The 27,893-nt window shown below is 37.9% G+C and overlaps 1 protein-coding gene across 2 annotated transcripts; it reads right to left on the bottom strand.

Moving 5' to 3' along the window:
• Positions 1-213: 213 nt before the first annotated feature.
• LOC122672310 (probable glutathione peroxidase 4) lies at positions 214-27,615 on the bottom strand. 2 transcript variants are annotated; one of them, XM_043869804.1, is made up of 7 exons: positions 27,606-27,615; positions 15,660-15,742; positions 15,449-15,525; positions 15,312-15,373; positions 14,736-14,854; positions 384-554; positions 214-291 (listed from the first exon to the last, which is right to left on the bottom strand). In XM_043869804.1, the coding sequence occupies exons 2-7, from the start codon at positions 15,711-15,713 to the stop codon at positions 259-261; spliced, it is 516 nt and encodes a 171-aa protein (XP_043725739.1). In that variant the 5' UTR covers positions 15,714-15,742; positions 27,606-27,615; the 3' UTR covers positions 214-258. The 2 variants fall into 2 exon arrangements, with proteins under 2 accessions (XP_043725739.1, XP_043725738.1); XM_043869803.1 differs by lacking the exon at positions 27,606-27,615 and having other exon boundaries at positions 15,660-15,777.
• Positions 27,616-27,893: the final 278 nt, after the last annotated feature.

Genomic DNA, 27,893 nt, shown 5'->3' with positions numbered 1-27,893 from the left:
ACAGAATTACCACACACAAAGGTTACAAATTAAGTATTATAAATCAAGTAGTACGATCTACGACATTTAACAGCTGAGGAACTAAAGTATGTTTGAGGCAGTGGTAGGAGCAGAGTAACAGTGATTATGACAACAAACCATTTACCACATGACAACTCCATCAAACATTTTTAGACTAGTAAATACATCAACATCTTTCTGCATTTTTCATTGCCCCTGGTATCTAATTCGTTGTGGACCCAACTTGAATGTGAAGTCTCATACCAATCCCAGCACTTTCTGGATGTCTTGCTGCATCATAGAACCAAAGTAAAAAGATAAAAGGGGGAAAAAAAGCAAGCTCGCAAGCACACACAAGCAAATGCAAAGAGAAGACAGCCTACCTCGATGGACAATGGAGCAATAGTAGTCGCATATCGTTTGATAACACGACCCTCTTTATCAACTAGAAACTTGGTGAAGTTCCATTTGATCCTTGACCCAAATGTACCTCCAGGTTTACTAGCCTTTAGGAATTTGTAGACTGGTTCTGCTTGTGGACCATTAACACGAATCTAACAGGAGAGAGCTGAGAATCAATTTTGTTATCCAAATAAAATTCAAAATAAGTTGAACTTTCTAAAATTGATCATATTGTCATAATAAACGTGATCCAGTGAGTAAGCATGGACAGTCACAAGAATGGTATGGCTTCCTCTATTTGAGGTGGACTGAGTCTAGACATATAGCAAAACCTAGGCAAAAATTAACTGAACTCAAGGCACGTGATTTCCAATTTTGGCTAAGCAGTGAGAATATAAAAATACTCTATAGTGCAAGAGCACTTCATCAGCTTATTGGTTGTTATGGAATCTCTCACAAGAATCAGGGTCATGTTACTTGACAAGATTTAAATTCAGATGGGTCTGCTCACTCTGCTGCTTCAACGTATGGACCGGCTGGTATTGGCAGTATCGTAAGGAACTCACAAGGATTATGATCCTCGTAACAGGTTAGTTTAGTTACTAGTATTTCTGCAGAATTCTTGGCCTTGCAAGAAGGATTACATGTGACTTGGGAATCTGGATTTAAGACTGATAGAGGAACTAGACATCCAACCGGTGGGTTAATGCAGTGAAGAAAAGAAGAATTGAGATTTGGAAGCACAAAATTTATATCCACGATATTCTTCATCTGCTTAATCGAGATTGCAGACTGATTATCCATCATTAATACAAGGGAAGTGACCCTCCCCAGACCCTGCAGTGGTGGGAGCCTCATGCACTGGATACGCCTTTTTTTTTAATACAAGGGAAGTGAACACTGTAGCAGACCTTCTAGCCAAACTTGGATGCACTACTCCACTACAGAACTGGGTTCTTAATCCCCCTCATGCTGAAATTTCCAATGCAGTTTTAAATGACAATATAGGGAGTGCTGCCGTCACCTTGTAACCTAAGCTTTTTAGAGAAGAGTCAGATATTCTGTCATGGAGTGATTAAAAACAAAAGCAGTATTATTACGATCTCCTGCTTCCAATCTGGTGATTTTCCTGTTAAGTACAAGCAAGAGTCAAGAACTTGGTTTCGGTACTGATTTTGCCCAGCCAAAAAACCGAGTTGGTGCTTTTATTTTTTTTGAACTTGAAGGCTGGTTTCGGTGGGTTTTAGACCTAGTTTGAGCCTGAAACTTGGTACTCAGTCTATTTTAGGCCATTGAAACACAATGGCACTATCAGATTTCACAAAAACAAAGTCCCAATTGGAGTTTCACTTCGGACCCTAGGTTGGTAGGCGACAACGTATTAAAATACCCTAATCTACACATAATTTAGTAATAGAAAGCAACAAAGCATTCAATTAATGTAAAACAACTTAATAAGCATTAGAAATGTAAAGTAGGGTAATTTACATCAATCTTAACATATATGATATACCTCTATCCTTCCAAACCATGTTTCTGAAGCCAGTAAGGCTCAGACTGTGCCACATAGGATTCTCATGTCATAGTGCTGCTGAAGAAATGCGTCTAGTCTGCCATACAAGTCATATAAGTGTTGTCATCAGCTATCCAAAGGTACCCTATCCTAGGGTATAGAAGAGGCGGTTGCGATGGGAATATGGGATCGATCCACTGCAACTACCATCAAGCATGTATGGCTGGGTTGGGACTGTGAATAGGTCGTCAACAAACCCTGACCCAGTGCTCCGAGTGTCGAAGTCATGGCCATAACATACTGATTGCGGCTGCCCATAGCCACTATATTCGGAACCAGTGCTCTCCTGGCCATAATCATAGTCATACTGAGGCTGAGAAGCATGTCACGACTGACGCTCACTAGTAGTATCTAGACTCATGCTTCCGAAACTTTCAACCATGGTCTTCATACTGGTGTCCTCATCCTGAACTTGTGACTGTGTGCAACGCGGACGTCTCCTGTACGTAGCGGGGGCACCATGGTTTACCTTCAAAATTTCTTCAAATTTGAGATGATTTGTAACAAAATTTGCAAGTTTGATGTAAGTTGGATCTAATTGATGTCTCTGGCAAGTTTTTCATCGAAACAAGGTGGTAAAACCTAAAAAACCAGCTCACCAGCCCCTATCCTTGTCAAGTTCACCGAGACAGTCGAGTTTTGGCGAGACCTCGATTGTCTCAGTCGAGATTTGCATCTTTTAAACATGGTTTGGTCCAAATCTCGATCGAACCGAGATCTCGACCAAGTTCGTGCATTTTTTTTATTTCGCCTCCCATCTCGACTTGGTAAATGAAAAAATCGAGTTTTAAGTGAGATCTCGCCAAGTTCTTGAACTATGAGTATAGGTCTTGCTTTCGTATCAGCCAAAATGAAGAGTATGAAGTGCCTTAACAAAGGCGTCCAATCAAGGACTATTTCTATCATATACATGGTTAGTTGAGCTCATCAAATCAAAAGTGAGCAACATCAAATTTTCTGTTGAGCATCTTCTTCTGTCCCCCCTTAAAAAATGAATGAAGACTAATGAGCCAAAAAAGCTACAATTCCTATGATTGTGGCGAAAATGAAGGTGCATGTCTATCCCACAGTCCCATTAGCTATTCTTCAAATTGCAAACAAAAGGAGGATAGACTGGGGGAGCAAGGAAGGATGGAATATTTCTTGTTTCAGACAGCATATGTTTACTGGTGCATGCATCTCAAATCAGCTCACTAAATTAGCAACTTCTAGGCCCTTCCCATGCCATGTGGTTGTCTTGGTTAACAACATATACACTAAATCAAAGTATTTCACCTACATGGTTTGAGCACTTAAATAAGGTTTGACAAGTGGCACCATTTGAGAATTATCTTTAATAGGCCTTGATGTTGAACTGAAGACCATCACTGGAGGACCAAGAAAGAAGACTTGAGTCCACTTTTATTTCATGTTTTAAGTGTTTCTTTTATGTTTTAAGTTGGATTGGGTTTTGATGGTTTGAATGTTGAATTCGACATCTCTCATACCCTGATCTGTTTCATCTTATTTTAATATCATACATCAAGTTTTCATATTGTTTATAATTCTGCGATCTGTTCATTAGTCTGAACTTTATTTTGACAGATTTGACCCTGCCCTAGTCTAACTAGGATTCCTCTATAATTTTAGATCCAACCATTGGATCTTTGCTGAAACTTTCAGCAAAGATCACCCTCCCTAAGAAGAGAACTCAACCGGACTTTCAGGTCCATCATCTGTTGGTTTGATTCTGTTACATGAGTTTTCTCACTAATCTGGACTCTTGTTTCTCTGTTTTTTCGATTCTGTTTGGTATTGTTTTAAGGGTAGAGCTGTTTGTAACTATCCCGGTTACAACTCATTGTTGTAACCGGACTTATTTGCCCTTCGTAAATTGCTTATAAAATTTTTAAAGTAAAGATGTTTTTTGGAAGAAAAAAAATCATCTGCAGTGCCCTTTTTATAATTTCCCCCTCCTCCTTCCTCACCCTTTCCCTTGCATCTTCTCCGTCTCCCCCTGCCGTCTCACCCCATAATTGATTTCAGAGATAGATAATAAGGAAGAGCATCGAAATGAATGGGACTGTGGGATGTAATGGCAAGAGCGGAAACCAGAAATCGTTCAGATCTTCGAAATGAATCCTCAAAACAACCCACCCATGAAGGGAATGATTGTTTTCATCTCATGGGATTTTTACCCCAAAAAACATACATGAAGGTTCTCCACTTACGCCCTTCAAGACTTTGCCTCCAAGACGATAATAGTGGAAATTGGTTTCCCCTTCGATTTCCGTCATTTCATTGCAGGCTTGGCAAGAGCGGAAACCAGAAATTGCACAAAACTAGCTCTGAAGCGAAGAGCTTTAATGGTTTCCAAACATAGAGCAACAACTCTGTTCGAAGCTCCGGAAAGACCAAATTCTTAAAAGCACGAATCAAACAAAAGATCGAAGAGAGCCAAAGGGAGGATTGATTTTGTAATAATTAATAAATCAAAGAACCCTGAACACTGGTGTGGATGCTCGTATCTCTGTTGAATATTCCCCTCTTCTTTTCTTGGTGAGACAAAATTTATTTCATTGAATTAACAGCACAAGAGACTAGAACATCATCAAGTTTATCATGGAGGTGTCCACTAGCAAAGATATTCAAGTGAACAGGTGGTGGTTGAATTCTTAAATAGATGAAACAGAGTAACCTGCTGGACTCTTCTTAAGTAAATGAATTTAAACATAGAGAATCAATAACGACAGAAACAAGAGTCTAACAATCTTGTGTCCACTATAGTCCATTGAAAATGACCCATCGAGTTCATGCTCTCCACTCTCAAACCTAAGCCACATGGAGAGCTCAACTTTGGAATGAATCATCAACCTGTAGAAGAATACCAAAAATTGGAACATTGGTCAAGGTAGAACAACGATTTGTCACGAAGAGGAGAGTCCTCAAGGTGACGATTGGCAAGTCGGTGTTATAGACACAAATGCTGAGGTTGGTGGTGCCGGAGGTGGGCTGTGCCTGTGGTGGCAGAAGCGAGAGTTGGTTTCTTGAGCTCATGAGAAAAACGATTTGGAGAAAGGGGTGCAGGCAGGGGAAAGGACAAAGGGAGAGGGAGAGCTAGACCAGGTTGCGAAATGACTATATTAGACCTTCTTTTTTGCTGTCAAGTCATCATACTATGGGTAAAAATGTCCGGTTACAATTTCTGCTTGTAACCTACTTGGTTACAAACAGACTCATGCTTGTTTTAATTTCTTACATCTACATTAAGTGGTATCAGAGCTATGGCAGAGAATAATTCAAGAACTCTAGACCCACCACTTGATTCTTATAGTAGGATTGTTGAGATGTTACAGCAGTTAACTTTAGATCAAAGAAGCATGAATGAAGGGATGACAACAATGGAAAACCAAATTGTTGCCCCTATACAAGGCAGTTATCCACCTCCTGAAGGTGAGGCAAGATAACCAACATAGTCTACAGCTAACAACCATACTCAGAGGTTTATAGATAGAGGTCCACAGAGGGTTTACACACCCCAGACAACTTTTGAAGACCACATGTGAGCATCCTTTAATGGTGGTTATGGTGCACCCCAATGGTGCTTTGATGATACACAGAAGGTCAAGCTAGAACTGAAGGAGTACAGCGGGAGACATGACCCATAGGTATTCTATAACTGGTTGGTGAGCATAGATGACTATTTTGATTGGTTTGAACTCTCTGCAACCAGGAAGATGTAGTTGGCTCGAACAAAATTGATTGGTGCAACATGTGAATGGTGGAGAACTAATGAAAAGAAGCTTGAAAGTTGTGGCAGAGCACCCACTACGTGGGATGAGATGAAAGAAAAACTGAAGAAAAGTACTTACCACAGAGATTCTAGGCTCGACTGCAAGATACTAAACTCTTTTTCACCAAGGAAATTCATCAGTAGCTGAATACATGGAAATTTTTTATTCTCTTTCTGCTCATACAGGCATTGAAGAAGATGAAATACAGTTACTATCTCAGTTTAGATTGGGATTGAAGCCTGATATCAACAAGACAATTGGCTTCATAGATTTTTAAAGTCTCCAGGATTGCTTTGAGAAGGCTATATATTCAGGAAAATGACTGACATCCTCTGTGAGAAGAATTGGATTTCAAGTTGACGAGAACTGGAGAAATTTTTCAGCACCTAGACCCACAAATACGGGTCCTACATGTGCCACAACACCTACACGTTTTGACAATAAAGAGAAGGCACCTATGACCAGCAACAACGAGACAATATTTTCACTGCCAGGAATATGGGCACTATGCAAAATCTTGTCCACTTTGTCAGAAGTGAATGCAGTTGCTAATGTTGAAGAAGATGCTGATGATGATGATTTATTTTATATCCACTTGATGATGAAGATAATACTGGTGATCCTAATGAAGAGGATGATACAAAAGAGGAATCCTATGGTGTTCATGTGGTTAGCCGCATCCTAGTGGCTGAAACCAAGGGTAAGGATTGGTGATGTCACTGCATCTTCTATACTCGTATGCATTTGGGAAGCAAGCCAGTACAGGTGATTGTTGACAGTAGAAGCTATGTAAATATGACTTAAAAGATTTTATGGGGAAAGCAAGATTACCAACTGAGAGGCATCCACAATCATCCAGAGTCTCTCTTCCAAATGGCAACACGTTGGAGGTAAATCTATAGTGTTCAGTACCCTTAAAGCTCCATTGCTATGAGGAAGACATGTGGTGCAATGTTGTGCCTATGAAGTTGACAAATGTCTTACTTGGAAGGCCATGGTTATATGATAACAATGTGATGGTAGGCTGCATTAAAAATCAATGTGCATTCCAATTCAAAGGGAAGCGTACTGTTTTTCACCCTTCAATGTCCCAGCTGAAGAAGTCAAGTGCAAACCATGGAGGACTAACCAAAAGGATGTCGATATTGGAAAGACGTTGTTAACAATCACAGGAAAGGACTTTGTCAAGTCTGGTCAAGATTTGGCACTTATTCTGGCTCTTGTTACTAGGGAAGTAATTCCTCAAGCAGAGGTCAAGCTTTCCAAGCCAATTAAGGACCTGATTTCCGACTTAGTGCTTGAAGAGCTACCGAATGAGTTGCCACCTATGTGTGACATACAACACGCTATTGGTTTGGCAATGTTACCAAACTTACCAACTTACCATCTCAGCCCTACAGAGCATGCAGAGTTAAAGCGACAAGTTGATGAGTTGCTACGAAAAGGGTTCATTTAAGAAAGCTTAAGCACATCTGCCGTACCAGCAATGCTCACTCCTAAGAAGGACGGCTCGTTGAGTATGTGTGTGAACAGTAGAGCTATCACCAAAATTCCTGTCAAGTACAGGTTCCCTATTCCATGGCTTGATGATATGTTAGATATGTTGTCCGGAGCAAAGGTCTTCTCATAATTGGACCTTAGGAGCAGTTATCACCAAATTTATATCCATTCAGGAGTCAAATGGAAGACCGCCTTTAAGACCAAGGATGGACTGTTTGAGTGGAAAATCGTGCCTTTTGGTCTAAAGAATACACCTACCACTTTCCTAAGGATCATGACACAGGTACTTCGCCCCTTTATTGGTCGATTTTTGGTTGTTTACTTTGACGGTATCTTGATTTACAGCAAGCATCCAGGCGACCATCTTAATCATTTAAGATAAGTCTTGAGAGTGCTCCGCACTGAGAAGCTCTACATCAATCTCAATAAGTGTTCTTTTATGCTGCCCAAGGTCATATTCCTTGGATTTATCAATGAAGAAAAAGTTCAAATAAGAACTACTCTACAAGAGGATCTCCCAATTGAGTGCATAGCTATTAGAAGTTGATGAACTTCTCAAATTTACAGCCAGTTCTGATGGCTGGATTAAAATCTATGAGGGGGTCTCAAAATTAGAAGGTAGGAACCCAAATTAGTAACTATGCCCTACAGACAAATAGAATCGAAGAAGGGTTCCAGGAAGGTATTACTTTGCCAGAATATGCACTGAAACCATGAACCTGATCTGGAGATCTGATGCTCGTAGTCTGCTACACTAGATCACCAAATACAATAGCTGCAAGGTATCATCTTAAATCTTCAATCAATGTTTGATGGAGCAGCAATAGGATAATCTTCTCAGGCCAGGACGCAACTTCCAGCGGTAACAATGAAGCTTTGACTGTGTCTCAGATGTATATTGACTTAAAGAACAATAAAAGAGAAAATAGGAAATCGACGGAGGAAGAAGAAGAGGGGACATGGATGGGTCTCTCTCACCCACGGCCTCTCACCATACCTGTCTCTCACAGCTACATGGTTAACAACCACTCTTTTTTTCCATTTTTTAATCTCATCGTTGGAGGCTGAAATACAGCCTTCACTTTTATTTATAACTTCAGAAATCACCTATTGCATGGGGAGTACAAATTACAATCCCAAAAAATTAAAACTTCCTAAACTAAGATTACACTTCCAAAATAGAAACAAGAATAAAACTTAATCATAATTCCTAGCTACTAAATAGAAACTAATTACATTTCAATATAGAAACTGAAATCCAATTAAGATCTAGTAACTGAAATCTATTTCATATCTTGTATTAACTAAAATAGAAACTAAAGTTACTAAAATCTTCTTGAAAAAAAAATTCCACGCAAATCAGCAGCTACACCAAGAATATCCTCCACACAATGGCCAGATTGGGGTCCGCAATAGCTTTCAAATCTTCCACATATTCCACACAAGGTTGCAAATATAACCTGAATTATCTCCACGCAATCTGGTCTTGGCTGCCTTATGAGAAGCTCCATCGAACCAACAAAAACCCGCCACAGCAGCAGACCAGGCTGACTCCCACAGCAGATGAATCCCACAATGATATGGGGCTGGTTTCCGGGCCTTGTTCCAGCAGCTACATCATTTATAGTCTCCTCAAAGGCAGTCGAAGCTAATCCTGATAAAGTTAAAGAAAATTCTTGACTGGCCAGCACCAAAGACTATCACTGAGGCCCGTAGTTTTCATGGCTTAGCATCTTTCTACAGAAGATTCATTATCAATTTCAGTGTAGTAATGGCACCAATCACTGAATGCCTGAAGCAGAATAAAGGCAAATTTGAATGAACACCGGTGGCAAACAAGGTCTGTCTTCATATCAAGAACAAAATGACAAAAGCACCCGTATTACATCCACCAGACTATGAGCCTAAGTTGCTACAGATGCTTCACACATCGGTCTGAGAGGAGCACTTATGCAAGGTGGACATCCTATCGCTTTTTACAACGAGAAGCTTAATAATGTTAAACAACGCTATTTGACCTATGATCTAGAGCTCTATGCCGTAGTCCAAGTGTTACGCCACTAGAGACACTATCTCATTGGTAAAAACTAAAAAAAATTATTCTATACCTTCAGTTTTGTAAATAATAAAGGAAAAGAAGAAGAAAAGAGAGAGCTGTAACTTGGGAGTCACAACCTTATGTTGAGACTCCCACTTCATTCAATATAAAATAAGACATAACCCTATTAAGGGCATAAAAGGAAATACATCATAAATAACAAAATTACTGTTTATGTGAACAGTGCCTGTGAATACTGTTCACAACACATGAACAGTGCTGTGAACCCCTTAATTGATAACTTCTAACAACTTTCAAAAGTCAATTAGACACCGGCATGCCACATGGGTGGCTTATCACAAGAATTCACTTTTGCATTGAAGTACAAGGTTGGAAAGGAGAATATTGTTGCTGACGCACCAAGTTTGCAAAGTTTTGACACTTAACACCTTTTTAATGCATGTAGTTAGCATTGATCAAATACCGGGCGAGTATGCATCTAACAAAGCTTTCACCTAGATTCATCAAGAGTTACAGCAGGGCGGAAAGAAGCCAAAATACTCCATCCATGATGGGTACTGGTTTTTGGGGAACTTGGCTATATATCCCTAACTCATCCCTAAGTCATCACATTATTCACGAATACATGGGGGAGGTTTAGGAGGTCACTTTTGAAAGGACAAGACTCTTACTCAGGTCACTGATCGCTACTACTAGTCACATATATCAAAGGATGTCAATCATGTGATTAATATATGTTGTGTATGCCAGCTTGCAAAAGGAACTAAGCAAAATACAGGCTTATACTCACCGTTACCTATTCCTCACACACCCTGGTTGGACATAACTTAGACCTCCAAATCGTGAGCGATATGATTCTATTATGGTGGTAGTTGATATTTTCTCAAAGATGGTGGTAGTTGATAGTTTCTCGAAGATGACCCATTTTCTTCCTTGTCGCAAGACTTTTGGCTCATATCACATGGCCAAGATATTCTTCAAAGTATTGCGACTATATGGGTTACCGGAAACCATCGTCTCTGATCGTGACGACAAGTTTATAAACTAATTTTGGAAGACACTGTAATTAAAACTAACACCAAATTGTTGTTCCCAATCGCATGTCATCCACAAACTAACAGACAGATAGAGTTAGTAAACAAAAGCTTGGGAATCTCATTGAGGTGTCTAGTTCGAGAATATGAGAAGACATGGCCAGCAATCCTAGACATTGCTGAATTTTCATACAACAGCTCTGTGAACAGGACAATAGGATGTAGTCCATTTTAAATACTTCTTGGAATTCAGCCTCGATGACCTATTGATTTTGTTCTACTTCCATGTCAATTTTAATTGATAACGTCTAACAACTTTCAAAAGTCAATTAGACACCGGCATGCCACATGGGTGGCTTATCACAAGAATTCACTTTTGCATTGAAGTGCAAGGTTGGAAAGGAGAATATTGTTGCTGACGCACCAAGTTTGCAAAGTTTTGACACTTAACACCTTTTTAGTGCATGTAGTTAGCATTGATCAAATACCGGGCGAGTATGCATCTGACAAAGATTTCGCCTAGATTCATCAAGAGTTACAGCAGGGCGGAAAGAAGCCAAAATACTCCATCCATGATGGGTACTTGTTTTTGGGGAACTTGGCTATATATCCCTAACTCATTCCTACGTCATCACATTATTCAGGAATACATGGGGGAGGTTTAGGAGGTCACTTTTGAAAGGACAAGACACTTACTCAGGTCACTGATTGCTACTACTAGTCTCATATATCAAAGGACGTCAATCATGTGATTAAAATATGTTGTGTATGCCAGCTTGCAAAAGGAACTAAGCAAAATACAGGCTTATACTCACCGTTACCTGTTCCTCACGCACCCTGGTTGGACATAACTTAGACCTCCAAATCGTGAGCGATATGATTCTATTATGGTGGTAGTTGATATTTTCTCAAAGATGGTGGTGGTTGATAATTTCTCGAAGATGCCCCATTTTCTTCCTTGTCGCAAGACTTTTGGTGCTTATCACATGGCCAAGATATTCTTCAAAGTAAAGATGGTGGTAGTTGATAATTTCTCGAAGATGACCCATTTTCTTCCTTGTCGCAAGACTTTTGGTGCTTATCACATGGCCAAGATATTCTTCAAAGTATTGCGACTATATGGGTTACCGGAAACCATCGTCTCTGATCGTGACGTCAAGTTTATAAGCTAATTTTGGAAGACACTGTAATTAAAACTAACACCAAATTGTTGTTCCCAATCGCATGTCATCCACAAACTAACAGACAGATAGAGTTAGTAAACAAAAGCTTGGGAATCTCATTGAGGTGTCTAGTTCGAGAATATGAGAAGACATGGCCAGCAATCCTAGACATTGCTGAATTTTCATACAACAGCTTCATGAACAGGACAATAGGATGTAGTCCATTTTAAATACTTCTTGGAATTCAGCCTCGATGACCTATTGATTTCGTTCTACTTCCATGTCAAGCTCGAATCAGACTTACAGAGGATGAGTTCTAGCGCCATAGTACTGAGGTGCACAGATATTTGACGACAGATGGCTTTGACTGATTAGGTATATAAGGCTACAGCTCTAATCAAACTTAATGCTCATGAGTTCTAGCGCCATATTACTGAGGTGCATGCAAACGTTTGACAACAGATAGCTTTGAGTAATAATGTATATAAGGCTACAGCTGATCGTCATCAACGATATGTGGAGTTCAAATAGGAGACATGTTAACAGTTCATGCTAATCCCGAGAAGTTTCAACCTAGTGCTAATACTAAACTCCACCTGGGGAAGATGGGTCCTTACAAGATGCTGAAACGAGTGGGACCAAATGTTTATGCGCTTGAGTTGCCTAATAATATGGCCATAAGAATATTTTCAACGTGGTTGATCTATACCTATAAGTGGGACATCACTCAAATGAAGGTTACATAAAACATATGCTGAGGCTGCCCCAATTACAGCCGCCTGTTGCTGATGAAATTGACGAAGTCTTGGATGACACCTACAAGCTGACTCGACGTGGAACCGGTTATCATGCTTTTCTAGTCAAAGGAAAGGCCGTCCAAGACACAACAACACTTGGATCCACGCGGATGATTTCAAACGACTCGATCCGGACTTATATGAGTGCTACATATCATTCACTCATTTGTCAAAGATGAATGATTTCAAGCCGTAGAGAGATGATGTATAATTGAAGACCTATCGTAGGAGGACCAAGAAAGCTGCTGCCTAGCATGGCCCAACCTTTTCTAAGGCTTGGGTTCACGGGTTCACTTTTATTTCATGTTTTTAAGTGTTTCTTTTATGTTTTAAGTTGGATTGGGTTTTGTTGCTTTGAATGTTGCATTCGACATCTCTCATACACTGATCTGTTTCATTTGATTTAAATATCATACATCAAGTTTTAACTGGGCTTCATAATTCTCTAATTTGATCATTATTAATCTGAATTGCAATTTTGATGAATTTAACCCTATCCTAGTGTCACTAGGAATCCTACATATTTTCAGATCCAATCATAGGATCTTGCTGGAATTTTCAGCAAGGTTTAAACCCCTTAAAAGAAGAACTCAACCAGGCTTTCAACCTGAACTGATTATTTGATTTGATTCTATATGTTTTCGCTTGTTGCTTGAATTTTATCTCTGTTTTGATTCTGTTGTTAGTATTAATTGGGTTATCAATTAAATCAGAACTACATTAGGTCTTCAGTTTGTTGACTGAATATGAGGTCAGTGCTCAACTTTGCCAACTAAGTCTACCAGTTTACATGCTTGCTTTGAGAGACTACATCGGAATATGCCCATGGGGTGCTTTTCTCTTCTTTCAAACAAACAGGCCCATGTAGCACTAACCTGCTTCTCATGATTAAGGTTAGAAGCATTTCTCATGACCACTAAATCTGGTTGTGACCAAACCACGTTTCTTCAGACCAATTTCCATATGAATTTATGTAAGATAAGTTTAAAATATAAGGCTCAGGTGTCAGAAATTTGCCACAAAAGCATGACGAAGAAACAGCCCTATCACTTCACATAATTGTTAGATGTGCTACTTTGTTGGTCAACTAATTGTGAACCTTTCCATCTAATGTGCTTTTGCAGGAGTGATCTGGGCCCACTCCTTCACATCTCTGAAGTTGTTTGGGCATTTCTGCATCGATGCTAGCTCCTCACGGATGAACTTGGCATCTTGTACCACTGGGCAAGAGGGGAAAGCTTCTTTGAAAATTCACCCCAGCAATGGATATGTAGAACATTAGGGAGGAGGAGCAGAACAGGGTAACAGGGATTAGGCATTTAGGGTTTACTTAGCACTCATCATGCAGAGAGAAGCAAGGTGAGCCTCTCCAGTTGACAACTTCAGAGTGAAAATTTCATTTCATCTACATATAGAGGTGATTAGATCAGCAACCCATATTCTCATTGTATTGCAGCATGGTAACATCCCCCCCCCCCCCTCCCTCAAAAAATAAATAAAAAATCCATTCCATAAAGCTCAATTTTCACGGGAACTCACTGATAGAAGGCCTTCAAGGAACTTTCAGAGGTCACACAGGTGATGATGTTTGATATTCTCTGGCCCTATTGGTGTATGGACCAGATTACTGATGAGATGGAAGCCTTAATTCTTCAGTTGAAGCAATCTCCTTCCCTTAAGTGGTCTTATCTGAACATGTAGACTGATTATATTGCAATTATCGAAGGTATCGTCAGGATGGGACTTCCCACAGATATATTCACCTAATTGGGAATGCTAGAACTCTTGTATCATCTAGGACTATCTCATTCCTCAGTAGAGTTAGAACTAGGAACTGATGATCTTGGTAGAATAATATACATTCCTAGCCCTAGGGCTACTTTTCTTTGATGCAGTTTGTTCTTCTTTTTTTAATGACTGCATTTTTTTTTTTCCTGTTTCTGTACCTTTTAATGGGGTTTAAACTTTATCCCATACACTTTCTTTACATCCTTGATAAAAGTGTTTTGGTGTCATAAAGTAGATAGGATAATTAACGGGGACTGTGTCCATGTATTCAGTATAACAGACTAGTTTGGACTCGATATGCTCAGTGGATATTTGAAATAATTACCATATGGGATGCACTAATAAATTCCTCTGCAGTGGTTGCATAATATCTCATTAGGTTTTCAGCAAAAATATTTGATGCCAGAGCTTTCTTACATGGTGTACTGCCAAGAGAATAGTTCAGAAGCAAGATAGACTACATTAAAGAAAACTACAGTGTGCGTTGTTGTAGATGCACTGAAAAATTCAAACAATCCATTTTTTTAACACAACTGAGCTAAACTCATTCATCCTACTCTGCTGACTACACTGTTTAGTCAGAGTGAATTCAATGATAATTAGAACATCGTCAATGGTAAAATCAATTTCGTACAGCTTACTATACCTTTTGGAAAACTGGATACTCAGCCTTGTATCTTGTACAAGCAAATGTCTCTACCTCAAGGCTTGTCCCAGGCTCTTGATACAAGAATTGATTGCATGGAAATGCCAAAATCTCCAAACCTGAAATTCAACCAGATTTTTTACTCCTTCAACTTCATAGAGAAAACAATTACTCAGAAAAAAGTTTGAATATGTATTCCCAGGACAACTTGATTAAATAACCTACTACCAGAACGATAAATAAAAAATTTCAAGATTGCAACCAAATGTAAAATTTTGAATACTGAGATTCATGGTTGTACTAATTCATCCACGCCACTTTATACAAATTGGATCTTAAATTAGCAAAGCTTTTTATGCCCGGCAAGAGAGCATTTCAATAGGAGGAAATTATCAAGCACATGACCTCGTTTCAAATTCTAAAAGCAGAAAATACCAGAGGAAGATTTTCGTTGCGCATTGCTATTTGAGGAAAAAGCAAAAGGAAACGCAATTCAAAGATCACCTTAATTTTCCAAATTTGAAGAACAAAATTATGGGAACAGAGGAAGAAGAAGATAGAGGACAACAATTTCACCTTTGTCTTTGTATTTACTATAGAGCTCTGTCAACTGGGTGTAATTGACATCCGTAAACCCACTGCACCATATAATCAAAGATTAGGCGATTAAGAAGGTTTGTACATGGAAATGGAGAAGATGTGCAAAAAAATACCATTTGGAAGCAACATTGACAACAAGAAGAACTTTCCCTTTGTAAATGCTAAGATCAACGTCCCTACCTCTGCTATCCTGTGCCAAAAATGGAAGGGAAAAAAATGTCAAAATCGGTGCTCAGATCCAAACCACAGAGATAGACAAGAAGAATGAGAAAAAAAAAAAAAAGAAAAAAAAGAGAAGCATTGAGAATCGGAGTCAGAATATACCTTGACTGAGAATTCATGGATGGACTGTTGGGAAACCGATTGAGAAGAACCCATCAGACTGATTCTTCTCGTTTCCTTTCTTCCTTGTTTGAGTGGATAGATTTTCTTCCCTTTTGTAAGTATGATTTGATTATATGATATTATCTATCTATCTATTCACACATATCTATATCTCTTTTTTTTTTTGATAAAGCATATATCTATATCTATTATATGAATATGAATATGAACAGATAGAATCATGATCTATGAGGAATCCTGGGATTTTTTTTTAAAGGTTAAAGGAGTTGGGGATCGACCAAGGGTGTCAAAATCAAATTGAAACTAAACCGAATCGTTTAAATCGAAACTGTGAAACCATTTAATAAATGGTTTGATTATGGTTTCAAAATTGAGGCCATTTAATTAAATAGTTCAAATCGAATCGAATTGTTTAACTCTCTTAAATATATCAAAACAAGTTTAAATCGTTTATCAAAATCGAATCGAATTGTTTAAAATTGAAACTGTTTAATAAATGATTCGGTTATAGTTTCAAAATTGAGATCGTTTACTTAAATAGTTAAAATCGAATCAAACTGTTTAATCGAAATCGAACCATTTAACACCTTCAGGATCGAGGCAATGGGGGATTTGGAAAGGTAAAAGGTATCTGAGATACGACTTGAATTTAGCAGTCTCTCAATCCAAATCGTTCAAGACAGGTGATGAGCAGAAACGTGTTCAGAAAAGACATGAAGTCCCTCCATGTGTATGATTGCCACCAATGGGGGTAACCCAGCTGGGCAGTTCGTGTCTCAAGTCAACCAATGTAAATTAACTTTGGCGAAAAAGAGAAGGGGAAAATATTTTTTGCACCCTGAGTGAAGACATATAAGGTGGGCGAATTGACCGTCCCACCCCTAATGACCGAAATGACCATCCCATCCCACCCCATGAGTCTGTGTGTAACTTGCATCTCTTGTGCTTCCGGACAGAGAACATCGCCCTAAAGAAAAAAATTATATTTTTACAATTTTCCACTTTTGAATATTGTTATAGAGTCGGATCAGTTCCCTGTGATTGAAAGATCTATGTACGTTTTCATGGTGACACATGTCATTTTTTAAGGTTTTACATAAACGAGTTTTCCTGACCACAGATGTCCTTTTGCTTTTATAAATACCTCTTCATACTGTCATTACTAATATATAAAGGGCATATGTGAAAGAAAAAGAACATGTTGTCACGAAATCATTCATATGTAGGGTCTATTTGGACCGAGTTTCACTTCATCTTTAGACTTCACCCACAATGAAGAGAGAATATCGACATGACTTTTGGATTGGATTAGGAAAAAGTATTTTTCATTTCATATTATGGGGAATAGAAATTAATGAGGAAATTCATCGATCCAAGACAAGAGTCCAATCATAGGATCATATAATTGTGGATGAAGAGATATTTTCTACACGCCACTAGGTTTCCTCGAACCAGAGGCTATAGCCAATAGAAAGGGTGAGTTGGGGAGGGCAAGGGGGTCATTTTCATAAAGAGACTCAAGCTGGGCATGGACTCCATTGTGCACACATGGTCGTTGCTATGTCGCACGATGCACACAGCAGTGCTCTAATTACAGCGGCAAATAAAAATTCACCGGGCATAGTGCCAACGTGCCTGCCGTTACCCATTTTGTTTAGCTTTCTTTTTCTTTTCTATTTAATTTATGGGTGAAGATCAACACGTTGCCCATCTGAAGTGGAATTTCCCACGCCAATTCAATCGAACCATAGAAGAAAAAAAAAATCTTATGATTTTAAAATTTTAATAGATGGAGCCCTCATGTCAATTGGGAGAGTGTGAGAGATTGAAGTGTGGATATCATTATTCTTTCTACCCACAAAAAAAAGATATCATTTTAAATTTTAATTACGGTTTTTTTAAGTTATTTACTAATTATATAATAAAACTGTCGTGCCAACCCGTCTTTCGATTGGGGTGACTCCAGACCAGAGTGTTTCTGGTGAGACCCACCATTGTTATAAAAAGATTATTGGTGGGTCCCAGCACCAATCCTAAATTCAAAATTTGACTTCAGACACGCCTCATCAGTCATTACTCATCACCACTTACAAAGAGAAACATGTCAACAATAGGTGAAAACTTTTGTTCATCTAGAATACATCCCTGTTAAGCTCCAATTGCTTCTAGATAGAGATGCCTCAGGTCAGAGTTGCTTGCGTCTGTAATTATCTGTAAATTTTTCTCATATATTTATTATAATATATCTTTCCTTCTTCAAAAAACCCAAGAAAAAAAAAGAGAAACATGGATCAGGATTGCCCAGCCCCAGGGTCCTGCCAGGGGCAATCAGTGGTTGAGTTGTGCCGTACACATCTCGGTGCACACTTAGGGATGTGTACAGCACAGCCCAACGGTTGGTAGCACCCTGGGTGTGTTGGGCTCTCTGGAGACGAACTAAATTCGAGAAAAATATCTAAAGATTGTTTTCGTAAATTGAGGCAATTACTATCATTCCCCTATACGTAACCTATATTTACTAAAACTTCCATACCTTTAACTTCTTTTTTGATACTCCCTGCTGTTAAACTTTTACATCTCCTTCCCTCATGTTTTTAAATACATATATTGCCATTTCTTTTCACCTGGTAATATGCTAATCCATTCTTAAAGTGATTGATTCAAAAGTTGTTTTTACCAAACCAAGAAAAGCAACTAACCGATTACTCCATTTTTAACGTGATTGATTCACTAGTTTGTTTTTACCAACCTCCTTCTCTATGAGTAAACGCCTTTTCCTAAAACTGATTTGTACCATTTTTTATTATTTTTTAGTCTCTAAAACATCTTATTGCTACCTTATTGAATCTACCACCGATCTGAATAGGTATTGGTCTAGGCCGAGACCGATACCGATCTTATCCTAATACGGTTTGAGACCGATAATGATCCTATCCCAATACCGATCCTACCATCAATTACCAAATCCATGGTGATGGATGAGATGAAAGGAAACAAAAAAAGATAGATAGATATATGTCCTTAAGTGCATGCTAATGCATTTAAATAACATTTAATCAAATATAATAATAATTTAATCACATTAAAATACATAAGGGGAAGAACTACTTCATTAGTGGGAGGAGTGTTGAAAAGCCAACACTTTTCTTTCTTAATTCGGTAAAAGCAAACTTGTTAAAAATGGAGTAATCGGTTGGTTCTTTCTTGGTTTGGTAAAAGCATCTTGTGAGTCAATCACTAAGAATGGATAAATAGATTAGCAGCTTACGGGTGAAAAGGAAGGGCAATCTAGTTATTTAATCAAACCAACAAGACTTTTAGCATGTGAAAAAGATAGGGTTTTGTTTAAATAGATTAGCAGGTTACGGGTGAACTGATTACTCCAGACATGTTTTAAAAGCAGGGGAGTATCAGAAAAGAAGAAAGGTAAGGGAGTTTTAGTAAATTTAGGCTAAGTGTAGGGGAATAATAGTAATTGCCCCTAAATAAAAACGCTTTTGTTATGATAACATAAGGATTAATCAAACCAACAAGATTTTTATCCTGTGAAAGAGATAGGGTTTTGGTTTGAATGAAGAAGCGTTGAACAATGCTATATATATCTCAATTGTGAATACATGAAGTGAGGACCATGGTTATAAAATATGGTATCAGACACCGTATTTGTCACCGGAATATCGATATCGGTACAGATTGACTGTTGCGAGCCATGTCACGTTGATTTGAGATAACTGATCCATTTCGATATATGCCTATGACGATACCAATATGTATCAACCGATACAATTCCACAACCTAGAAATCGAGTGAGGAAACCTCAAGATTTCCTTATTATCTGCAATCAAAGGGTTTGGGTTTTGAGTGAAAACACCTAGGATAAGATTACTTCCTCCCCATGGTTTTCCTTCTTTTGAAGACCTTTGTGGGTGATCCATGCAGCCACGCTTAGCTTTTTGGATATTCTTTCATGTCACAAAGATAGTGATTTAACTCTGAATAAATATATAAATAGAGGGAGAAAAGTTTCCCCAAACTGCCAATATCACGATGTGGGAACAGTTTCATCAATGTGGGACCCACATGATCAGGATGAAATTTTTTTAATAAATAAATAAAGACATGGACGGCAATCTTCCTATTCTGTTTTTTTTTTTTTGGGTAAGTAGCAATCTCCCTATTCTATCCATTGGATACATGATAGAGATAGGTTTTATCATTAATTGTCTCCATACTATATCTACTGCAAGTCCAACCATGACACGTAATTGTTCCGATGGCCATCCGGGCAATCGACCAATTGTCTACCAATTATCAGGTACTTTATTCCCTGCTGTGGCTCTGTTTGTTTCGGCGTAAAATTTTACTTGAAAATTTTTCTGTGATAAATTTTACTTTGTAAATGTAAAATTTTATATGTCAAAAATTTTTTCAATATTCTTTTCTATCAAAAAACAAACATTGGAACACTTTTCAACATTTTACATGTCAAATTTTTTGAAGTGAAACAACAAAACATTAATTTTCATAGATCAGAAACACATATAACAGGAGAAGATTCCTATAAATTAATTACACATTGGAATAATCACCATGACCTACCACCTCAGATTAATAACCCCTCAACTAGCCATAGCAAGTTATTGACATTTTTCTAGAGCCTTGCCTTCAAACGCCCTCTTAAGAAAAATTTCATCATGGTAAAACAACAAGATACTAGAAGGGGCAAAAATTCTTTCAGAATTTAGTTTCAAAACAGGTTGTGCCTATAAGAATATCAAAACAGATATACAAATAGAAACAAGAATTCTCCAACTTAGGCTAAAAAAAAAAAGAAGAAAAAAAGAATTCTCCAACAGCCTAACTAAAAGAAATTATCTATAAAAAATCTTCAAAGAAGATACAAAAGACCAATATGCAAAATTTGGCTTTAAAATTGGAAAAGGAAAACAAAAACTGTTCATAAAGGTTTCTATGAAGGGGCGTTGAAATCTAATTACATTTAGGAAACATGTTCTTTGTCCGAAAGTGTGGCTCATACGCAAGCATGGGGACCAATGGGTGTGCACGTAGAAACATCAATAAAGATGAGATTTTCACGTTTCATGATGAGTGGGGTGGTCATTTTGCCCTCATCTTGTGTCTGAGTGTAAGAACCACGCTCCCAGATAGTCCTTTTTCCCTTACATTGAAATATGATGATGATTGATACATGACAACCTTAAGTTACTGTACGGTATTCTCCAAAAGGATTGCCCATCTGCTTTCCACATTTACAATAACTAGGGTAAAATACATATGTACAATAGGTACATTGAACATGCCATCCATAGTGCTCTATTCTCTCCCTGAACTCTCTTTGGTGGTTCAAAGATTAACCTCCCAGACAAGTTCTCAAGCTAACCCAATTCAGATAATTAACCCAAAAATTAACTAAAATTCCAACCAACTATACGAATCAATCACAAATAGAAGGAATATAAGTCCTTCAAAAGAGGATTAAGTTAAAGATCAGACTAGGAATAATTTGCAGAACAATAATTTATGAATCTGAGATCCAATAAATAGGAAAACTCAAATTAAATCAGATCAACAACTCAAATCGGGCCAAAACTGAAATCAAATTTCCCTATCAACTAGTCACTCGAAACCCCAAAGTATTAAATCAATTGGTTGCTCAAGTAAATTTCAATACCTCTCTGAAAATGTGGCCAATATATAGCAGTCAGTCACCTAGAGGAAGGTCTTGTCACATCCAAAATGTCCTCCTAAACCTCCTTCGTACAATTACCGTATAATATGTTGTCTAAGGGATGTACGAGGATGAACAATCGAGTACCCAAGAATAGAAAACTATCATACAACAAATATTTAGGATCTCTGTCACCTCTCTATAATTTTTGATATATAACAAGAAATCTCGGTCCATTGAGTAATGAGCACTCATCCTTGATGTGATCTATACTCATGACGCATCCAAAAAATGTGAAAGGTTAGCACTTATTTACTCAATTCGGTAGCTTTATATTTGAGAGCAAAAATAAAATCATATAGGTATGCCACCCACATGGCATTAAGGATGTAAACGAATCGAATTTGGTCAGATAGTGGCATTATCATATTCGTATCCTATTATATTTGGACAGATTCGAATAATATCCTATTAGTTTTCAGATAGATTCGGATAATATCCTATCCGTTGACATCTTTACCATATTGTTGATGAGGATTAGGATTGAGACTTGAGAATTCAACAACCACCCTTTCTTCTACTCTTCTTAGTCTTTGATGTTCTTATGTTTTCTACTTTTGATTTTTATCTTGTATTTATTTTAATAGATATGTGATTCCATGTATCACAATGCATAAAACAATATATATAAACCAATAGAAAATCTAGAAAAAGAATCACATTATCTTAACTTATAAAATTATAAAAGGGAAAAAGATCTTTACTTGGTGTTTCCTATGCCCACTCACAGGGCACCGTGAGATGATGCCTCTACCCCCTAGGTAGATACCCAGGCGTGCTCTCCCGTTGGGCCAGACGCTTGTGTAGAGACCATGCAATCAAATAGAGATCTCTTGTCCATTACAAAAATAAAAAAAACTTAATCAGATAGATGGACACAAAGATATATTTTAGATATTTTATTACCATCAGATTGCTAAACGAATCGGATAATAATCGGTCGAATAGGGGGGGATTACCATATTAGTATCCAATTGATTTTCAAACGGATTGAGATTCTCCTAAATGGATACGAAAGCAAATTGAATGCGGATTTTCGAATATCCGTTGACATCCTTACATGGCATGTTTCTGACTTACCGACTTTTGAGAGTGTAAATGTTTCAGTGTTGTGTGGTCATCAAACAAAATCAACTTCTTACCGATCACTAGATTAAGTAATGTAGCCAATGTCTCAATACTTGCACCGCTATGTACAATTTCAGATCATAAGTAGAGTAACGCTTCTTGGCATCATTCAACTTCTCATTGTAGAAGGCTATAAGATGACTCTCTACATGAGAGCACCGCCAAGGCCAACATGAGAAGCGTCAGTAGCACCTCAAATACCTTATCAAAATATTTGTCTCTTGATAAGGTTAAAGGCTTTGGTGGTTATAGGTGTCCATTCAAATGTACCATTTCCTTTAATGCACCTAGTGATAGGTTCCATAATGCTACTAAAACCTTTGATGAAGCACCGATAAAAGGATGCTAGACCATGAAAATTGCCCACGTACCTTTATGATAGTCCGCAGAGTAGGCCAATCAACAATGCTATGAACCTTCTTCTGATTAGCTTTGACACCCTTTGATGATACAATAAAGTCAAAGAAAATCACCCGGAGGCAGTTGTAGACGCTGTATTTTGCCACCCCCCTTGGCAATGACGATAACGAGACATGAATGATTGGTGATGCCTCTCGTAGGACTTCCCAAAGCTTTAAAACGTCCCCAAAACCCCAAAATACCCCCCAACCAGGGAAATAGGATTATAACTAATGCCAAGATTCATGTGCTTTTAATTAGTTATAATAATTACTTTAAGACACGTTTGGAGAAATAGAGAGAGAAAGGATAAAGAGGAATCAATACTCACATTTTCACAAAAAGTTGCAGTGTTTTCTTATCTTTTGATGAACTCTTTGTGAATGGATGCACTTTTTGTGAAAGAAACTTTTTTTGAACAAGCACAACTATGTAAAGAGGGGCCTATTGAGAAGCTATAAAAGTTATAGAAAGAACACTACTCTCTCTCCTCCGAAGAAAATAACATACTCTTGTCTCTTCTTATTTCTCAAGTTGTAATCCGTTGGTGATTTACAATTGTCTCACGGGCTATTACTTCTTCTTTAGTTTGTTGTTATCAAACTTTCATATTTTTATCACTAAAACCTTAGTGCCCAGATCATCTTAGAAAGAAGACGAGATAAAAACAAATGCCAGTCAACTTCTTTTTTCACATAACAACCCATGTATCCTCAACATGGATAAATCGACTTAATCTTGTTTTAATAGAAACACTACCCTTTAATAATTTCCATAGAAATAACCAAAATTTTGGGTGAACGTTAGTTTTAACACAAAAACTGCCAAACAATTTTGTTACCATATAATGTCACAGAAGAATAAGTACATGGAGAATTTTGAGAGTAAAAATTCAGTAGTAACCTTAGTAGATAATTCACCATGCCTTCATTGATCTCGAAGTAATTTTTTTATTCATGTATCACAAAATTGAGTTGATAATCGGATAGAACGTTTAAATAAAATAGGCAAATGAACTATCTTACCTGATCAATTTGTCCCCACACAACACCCCCCCAAAAAAAAAGTGAGAACCAAGATCCATTGATCTTATCTTTTACATAGGTAGGATCTAGCAAGTCAAACTGGGTTGTGAGTGGAGGTTTTATTATGTCCACAAATTATCTATAGGAGAGTAAAAATTATTTAAGAGAGAGATTTAAAGGTAGATTATGTTGGAATTTTTAAATAGATAATTCAAAATATTAGGTGGTTTGGTCTTTTCTTAATAGACACTGATACATATGAAAACTGACCTCCAATGCCATAAGGACACGTGCAATAAGATCGAACTATGAAGTGGTCTGGAGAATAAGGACCCATAACCCGATCGAGCCCCCAGCCATAGCCTCACGCCTGAAGTGTGCGCAAGGAACTTTATATGTGGCCTACCAAAGGCACAATTACTGACAACACTGACAAATTCGGTTAACAATCCTCACTCAGATCTCCTGTTTAACTTGAAGAATACGCAACCCTAAGGAAGGAGAAAGGAATATGGACAACGCCATATAAGAGGGTAACAGAAGGATGAGAGGGGTAAGATCCTTATGACTATTCCATTGGTTAAGGCCCTAAGGCTTTGGAACCAAACCTTCCATCTCCATTCCCGTTAACTGTTGTATTGCTCTGAGATCTAACTTAGGCATCGGAGAGTCCTCCCCCGGAACCTATTCCGATGCTCTCACGCGCTCTGCCTACTGGTCCTATTGTGTGCAGGATTGGACCAGACCGAGGAAGAAAGATCTTGACAGCAACAGACACCTAAATGACCAATGGGTGTACTTATTGGAAGACATGTTTGAATGGTCAATAAACATGTTTAGTGGAAAAAAAAAAAACTTGGTATTTGGGTATGTTTCTTGGAGACAACCCTTGGTGGCTTTTGTAGTACTAGTTTTATCGTTCCCATCACTTGTCAATTAATGACTAGGCCCGAACTTTGCGATGGAGTTCCTAATAAATTTGTTCTTGAGTCAATCTCCTCAGTCTTTATTGACTCGAGGCTCTTTATTTTATTTATTTTTTTTGTATGGTCTCTTCCTCTCTAATATATAGAAAGGAGGTTTTAGTCCATAATCAACTCTAACAATTTTGAAAGCAATTACAATTTCTTTTGTTTTGGCTTTTCTCTCTCTATTGTTTATATCCAATTGAGCATAACTCTCCATAACTTTAGTGGCTTAATAAATGAAGTGCATCACTACTAAATAGCCTCATGTTTGGGGTGTTGTTTTATCTTGGAGGCTGATTCGCAAGAACCCGATTTGCATCATAGGAGGTGTTTATAGTCTTAAGGGGAGTGACATTTGTCATGACTTGGTCCCACCGATTCTTCAAGTTTCTTCATTGTTTCAGATTCAGGACGCTTTATATGTCACTTGAGATTGTCGTCATCAACTTTGGTTTGTCTACAATTAAGTATGGTATACGATATTTGGTACGATTTTGGTTTGGTATACCACACATATGTCACACTCCGCCCTTTACACGACCCGGGTTCATGTGACCAAATGTTCACTGACATTCCCAAAACCACCAGGATCTCTATTCTGTGGCTAATTCATAGTTAAAATCAAAGTAAAACATAGATTATAAGAGAATTTCAGCGGAAAATTAGAATTTATTATAAATTTTGTTTTAGAATTCTAAGTGTTACCATAGGTATATATTACGTAATCGAAGTGCTATTCAAGCTTTACAACCAACATAACTATATATATAATTCAAAGATTATATATACAAAAGATTTTCCAAAAGTAACCCTAATCTATCAGGGTTTAACACAGAGTCGCACAGTATACACATAAACAAGATAGGTTGTGCCCCTCGGGCTCCAACTCTGCATAGTCATCATCGGTTGCAATTCTTGGATCAACATCGTTCTCCAGCACTTGTATACCTTCACCTACAAAACATCTAAAAAAATGGGTTTTCCTCAAGGGTGAGCTCCATTGAGCCTAATGAGTGAAAATAAACCACACAAGCAGTTGCAATACATATAATCCTATATGCATGAGATTCAATTCTATTATTTAATCCATCTAACATCAAAGTCTAAGTCACTAAGTTGATGCTACTGCAACAACTCGGGAAAAACATCCACGACTTCTTCTATACCTCACCATGTTGTAACCTCAATTGTTGCATGGAGCCCGCTTAGGTAATGAGTTATAAATCATCCATCTGGCAGACCCCAATAACCACAATCAACTCTACCCTGATGCTCTCGCAACTCAGCAGTCCTTCTCACTCCTCAGACAGTAGAGAGCTGTGACTACAAATACCTAAACCTTTGTTGATAAGGGTCGTAGCATACAGGTGTGATTATACCAAGCTCTATGCAGTTCTATACGACATAGTATGAAATGCACGATGCTCCCGCATCCCATATTATGGCACACCATGCCCTTCATTTTCAAGCCGACTATAGCGTCTATTCTATATCAATATCATTGATAAAATTCCAATGTATAATCACAACTCATTCATATATCTCCACTAATCCATAAATCAATAATATATAGAAAAAGAAAGTTAAACAGATATGCATGTAACATTAAAATCGAAATGATGAAAATGAAAGAGCACATCTATTAACATGCATTCATTGATGATATCTAAATTAACAAGTAATATGCCAAGGTAAGCACATCTATTCATATCAGAATTTTAGTTGCAACATTACAAGTATAATCCTTATGTATGAATGGCAAACAAAAATTTAAAGCAAAAGCACTCCTCAAACAAATCAACCACTCACCTTCATGTATGTGGGGACCCCGCAAACAAATCCCGATTCGGCCCATGAAAGGTCTCGGCGTGTCGTTTATCTCTAATAAAATCAATGTTCATTAGCTTAAAAACTACCTGATTAATCCCCAAAAGAACCAAACCCAAGCAGCAAAACAAAGTTTCTGTTGGGGGCACTGGATGATAGGACTGGATGATCTACTGGATCATCCGCGTTGAACATCCAGTCATAGAATAGGCTCAAAATTGAGTCAAATAACTCAATTGATTTGTTTCAAACCTTCATTTAAGGTGAGTGAACAGAGGGAAAAGATACCTAACATTAATCTAAGCTCATAAGAACCCATTTGAGTCACACATAGAGAGATTTAAAACCCAAAGGAGTTTAAGATATGAATTAACACAATACTAGAATTTAGGTCCAAGTTATTGAACCAAGGTTCAGATCAGTCCAATTAGGTTTTACCTAACATGAACATATTAAATCATCATGTTGGAGCTTATATTGACTCAACTAAGAGAGTTTTAAGTCAACTCATGTTGTTAGAACTCAAGGCCTGAGGTAGAAGGTGGTCAAGTCTAGGTTTGAGTAATTCCAGTAATATGCATGTTGATCCATGGATCAAAATACATAAGCCAAGCACTGAGACACCACCAGGACAACTAATAAGTCCATGCATGCAAGATCAAATCATTTTTCAGGCTTAGAACAAGACATACTTGAATGTAGAACATCAAAACAAAAAAGATTAGGGATAGCAGACCCTACATTGATCAAAAGTGCAAGAGAAACAACTGGACAACAACAACTCAGTGGGGTTCCTCCTAATCGATCAAGGCTCCCTCTCCTTCACAACTTCTTCTTCCAGAGCTTATGTTCTAATGTTTGAATGTAAAGAAATGGCTCTAGCAGAAAGAAACCTATTTATAAGCTAAGGCCACTAAGGCCCGTTTGGTTGGCTGCTAAGATTCAAAGTGCATTAATCCCGTGTATCGACTGGGTGGTTCGCCATCAGAACTCCGTAAGGCACCCGAATACGAGGTGGGTCCCATATTATATTGAGGTAAAGGCATGAAGACCCACAATGAGGTATGTGGGCCCCATAGTAAGGGTGTTAATTGGGTACGAAACCATGGTATTCGAT

The sequence above is a fragment of the Telopea speciosissima genome, chromosome 1 (assembly GCF_018873765.1).
Source record: "Telopea speciosissima isolate NSW1024214 ecotype Mountain lineage chromosome 1, Tspe_v1, whole genome shotgun sequence".
In the NCBI taxonomy this organism is placed as follows: Eukaryota; Viridiplantae; Streptophyta; class Magnoliopsida; order Proteales; family Proteaceae; genus Telopea; species Telopea speciosissima.
This window is presented reverse-complemented; position numbering and strand designations above follow the sequence as displayed.